Consider the following 3,746-nt stretch of genomic DNA (forward strand, 5'->3'; position numbering starts at 1 on the left):
TCTGGTTTCTATCGTCTGGTTTCTATCGTCCGGTTTCTATCGTCCGGTTTCTATCGTCCGGTTTTTATCGTCCGGTTTCTATCGTCCGGTTTCTATCGTCCGGTTTCTATCGTCTGGTTTCTATCGTTTGGTTTTCTATCGTCTGGTTTCTATCCTCTATTTTCTATCCTCTATTTTCAACTAATGGCGGTGCTACAGCATGGCTGCAGTCAAATGACTAAGATAAATAAAGAATATATACACATATACATACAAGGGTTGGGCAAAATAATGGAACCACCTAGCATCATAACATCATAATTTTGAAATATCTATAAAACTGTCAAAAGTTTGTTTATCTTTGTTTTTTTTATGTATTATTAGTGTTACTTAATGTTTTGCTAAAATTGCTGCTGCTTTTCAGATATCATCAGAAAAAGGTAATTAAAATTCATTAAAATCACACATTTGTCAGACTTTCAAAGAAGTCAAATTGTTGGTGCTCGTATGGCAGGCGCTAGCGTAATGAAAACAGACGAAATGTTTGGTGTATCAAGAAGTACTGTCTCGAAAGTAATGACAGCCTTTCAGAAAAAGGGGGAAAACTCCGGAAGAAAACCAAAACTTTCAGATAAGGACCATTGGACTCTCACGTGAATTGTTAGAAAGAATCACAAAAGTACCGCTCCGAAAATTACTACAGAGCTTAATGACCACCTCGAAAACCCAGTTTCCACAAAAACTGTTCGCCTGGAGCTGCACAAAGCCAGATTTCACGGCAGGGCTGCAATCAGAAAACTACTACATTCAAAAACAAACGTTGCAAAGCATTTAGAGTGAAGTAAAAACTTACAGAATTGGTCCCTAGAGCAGTGGAAGAATGTTATTTTCTCGGACGTGTCATCCTTTGCCTTATTTTCGACTACTGGCTGAGTATACCTGTGGAGACAGCCAAAAGAAGCATTTGAGCCAGACTGCCTTCTTCCAACTGTTAAACATGGAGGAGGATCTGTGATGATCTGGTGGGTTATATCCTGGAAATCCACCGGCCCAATGGTTTCCCTTCATGGCGGAATTAATAGTCAAGACTATTTAAGCATTTTATCTGATGAAATTCATTCTATGGTTGCGGAATTGTTTCCAGAGGGAAACGCAATCTTTCAGGATGATAATGCACCAATTCACACAGCTAAAGTTGTTACTGAATGGCAGAAGGAACATTCTAGTGAAGTTGAACATCTTATCTGGCCACCACAGTTCCCAGATCTCAGTATTATCGAACATTTATGGTGCATTTTAGAAAAACAAGTAAGGAGTCGATATCTTCGACCATCATCACGACAAGAACAGGGACTGTTTTAGGTGAAGAATGGACAATAATTCCTTTGGAAACAATTCAAACTTTGTACGAGTCCATACCTTGGAGAATTCAAGCTGTAATTACTGCCAAAGGCGGTCTTACTCTATATTTAACGTCCACCCGATGCTAGCATGCAAGGGGGACGTTAAATGATGACGCTCACGCACACACGCACGCACACGCGCACTAACACGCACGCGCACTAAATCGCACGCGCACTAACACGCACGCGCACTAAAACGCACGCGCACTAACACACACACACACGCACACACACACACACACGCACACACACGCACGCACGCACACACACACACGCACGCAGGCAACCGCAGCTACTATTATACGTACATTAACCATATTTTATTATTTTGCTTCATTTTGTATTACGTTTTAATCCGACACTAAAATAGGACTTAATCTCTATCAATTTCTTTACTTATCATATAACCCCAAATAAAATAAAAGAAATTAAACAAACAATCACACGGATATTAACATAAATAATTAACATAAATAATTAACCAAACAAACAACGAAACAAATAAATAAACACCAATTAATTTTATAAACTACTTCAATAAATTGCAGCTGTTGATTATTCAGCGCGGAATTGTCAGACCGGAAGTCGTCTTCTCTCACTTGTAAACCAAACATTGATAAAACAAGGTAAGGCATTTCTTCTTCTGGACCCTCAAAATCGGGAGATAAAGGGTGTTTCCTTGTTACAAAGCCATTTAATTGAGGGACTTTTTGGTGTTGTAAACTGTTTTAATCGGGGTTTATTTAATTCTGTGACTTAAAAGGGATATTCTCTGGATTAGTGGAGGCACAATGGCCCAGTGGTTAGGGCAGCGGACTCGCGATCATAGGATCGCGGTTTCGGTTCCCAGACCAGGCGTTGTGAGCGTCTATTGAGCGATAACACCTAAAGCCCCACGAGGCTCCGGCAGAGGATGGTGGCGATCCCTCTTCCACCACAACTTTCTCTCACTCTTTCTTCCTGTTTCTGTTGTGCCTGTAATTCAAAGGGTCAGCCTTGTCACACTCTGTGTCACGCTGAATCTCCCCTGAGAACTACGTTAAGGGTACACGTGTCTGTGGAGTGCTCAGCCACTTGCACGTTAATTTCACGAGCAGGCTGTTCCGTTGATCGGATCAACTGGAACCCTCGACGTCGTTAAGTGACGGAAGTGCCAACACACAACAACTTCTATGTATTCGTAATTAGCAAAGCAGCCGAACTGGCAGAATCGCTTCTATGCCGTACGAAATGCTTAGTTGCATTTCGTTCGTCTTTACGTTCTGAGTTCAAATTCTGCCGAGGTCGACTTTACCTTTTATCCCTCCGGGATCGATAAAATAAGCACCAGTCAAGCACTGGGTCGATGATATCGGTTAATCCTTCCTCTCCCCTCAAAAATTGCTGTCTTTGCCAAGGACACCTTGATTATATGAAGTTTACTTTGCTCACATTCCTTCGTACCTCCATCTATATACATGCGGAGACAACGTGTATGTCTGTGTACATCTGTATATTAAGATGAAACTGTGTGTGGCGATCTTTTGTGTTGATTACATTTTACGTCATTTCTAATCCACGTGCATTTGTTTATGCTTCTGAACAAGATCGTCGCTTTCCGTAAAAGGGTTTTAGGGTTAGGGAATTCCGTCCCTAACCCCAACCGTAACCCTAAAGAGATGGTTGATGTGAGTGGCAGTGTGAGATGTGAGTTGCTTAGGTAGGGTATGATAGGTGGGGAGAGGAGGTGATGGTAGTGTTTCACTTACATTAGATATAATTACATAAGCTTCATTATTTCACTAATTACCTTAATAATTATATTTTTTGTTTCTTGATTCAGATAATGCCATTATCAATGTTACAGCTTGTGAAATCTGAATTCATTCTTTGTGGACATATTTAGAGAAAAGCAGTAGAAGAGAGATTGCCAGGCCTCGTCTGGCCTTTGTTAAAATCCTCAAATAACAAAGGAGTAAAGAAAACTTGATCAAAATGTTTCAGGCTCCAAATCCACGCCAATCTCCACAGTTGCCATCTTTTGGGCAGATTGTCAACACATCTCTGTCACCGCCATCGCAACAGCGTCCGTTTGGCAGCGGTGGAATTGCAGCGGGGTTTGGAAGCCCCTCTGCATTTGGTAGCAGTGCTACTACTAATGTAGCAAGTTTTGGAAGCACCGCAGCATTTGGTAGTGGTAGCAGTACTAATGCAGCGGGCTTTGGGAGCAACACTGCATTTGGCAGCAACAGTACTAATGCAGCGGGCTTTGGGAGCACTGCTGCATTTGGCAGCAACAGTACTAATGCAGCGGGCTTTGGGAGCACTGCTGCATTTGGCAGTAGCAGTACTAATGCAGCGGGCTTTGGGAGCACTGCTGCATTT

The 3,746-nt window shown here is 41.9% G+C and overlaps 1 protein-coding gene and 1 non-coding gene across 2 annotated transcripts in view; both read left to right on the forward strand.

The window, feature by feature from the left end:
* The window catches only part of LOC106883048 (uncharacterized), a 7,535-nt gene extending 4,174 nt beyond the window's left edge, over nt 1-3,361 (forward strand). The window contains exons 2-3 of the transcript XR_008267164.1: nt 1,931-2,008; nt 3,205-3,361. This is a non-coding gene — a transcript (uncharacterized LOC106883048). The remainder of the gene's footprint in view (nt 1-1,930; nt 2,009-3,204) is intronic.
* A 209-nt stretch (nt 3,362-3,570) lies between these two features.
* LOC128246995 (mucin-5AC-like) overlaps nt 3,571-3,746 on the forward strand; it is a 3,197-nt gene continuing 3,021 nt past the window's right edge. Inside the window, exon 1 of the mRNA XM_052978355.1 lies at nt 3,571-3,740. Coding sequence (XP_052834315.1) covers nt 3,571-3,740 — 170 coding nt within the window. The remainder of the gene's footprint in view (nt 3,741-3,746) is intronic.

The sequence above is a fragment of the Octopus bimaculoides genome, unplaced genomic scaffold (genome assembly GCF_001194135.2).
Source record: "Octopus bimaculoides isolate UCB-OBI-ISO-001 unplaced genomic scaffold, ASM119413v2 Scaffold_258806, whole genome shotgun sequence".
Classification (NCBI taxonomy): Eukaryota; Metazoa; Mollusca; class Cephalopoda; order Octopoda; family Octopodidae; genus Octopus; species Octopus bimaculoides.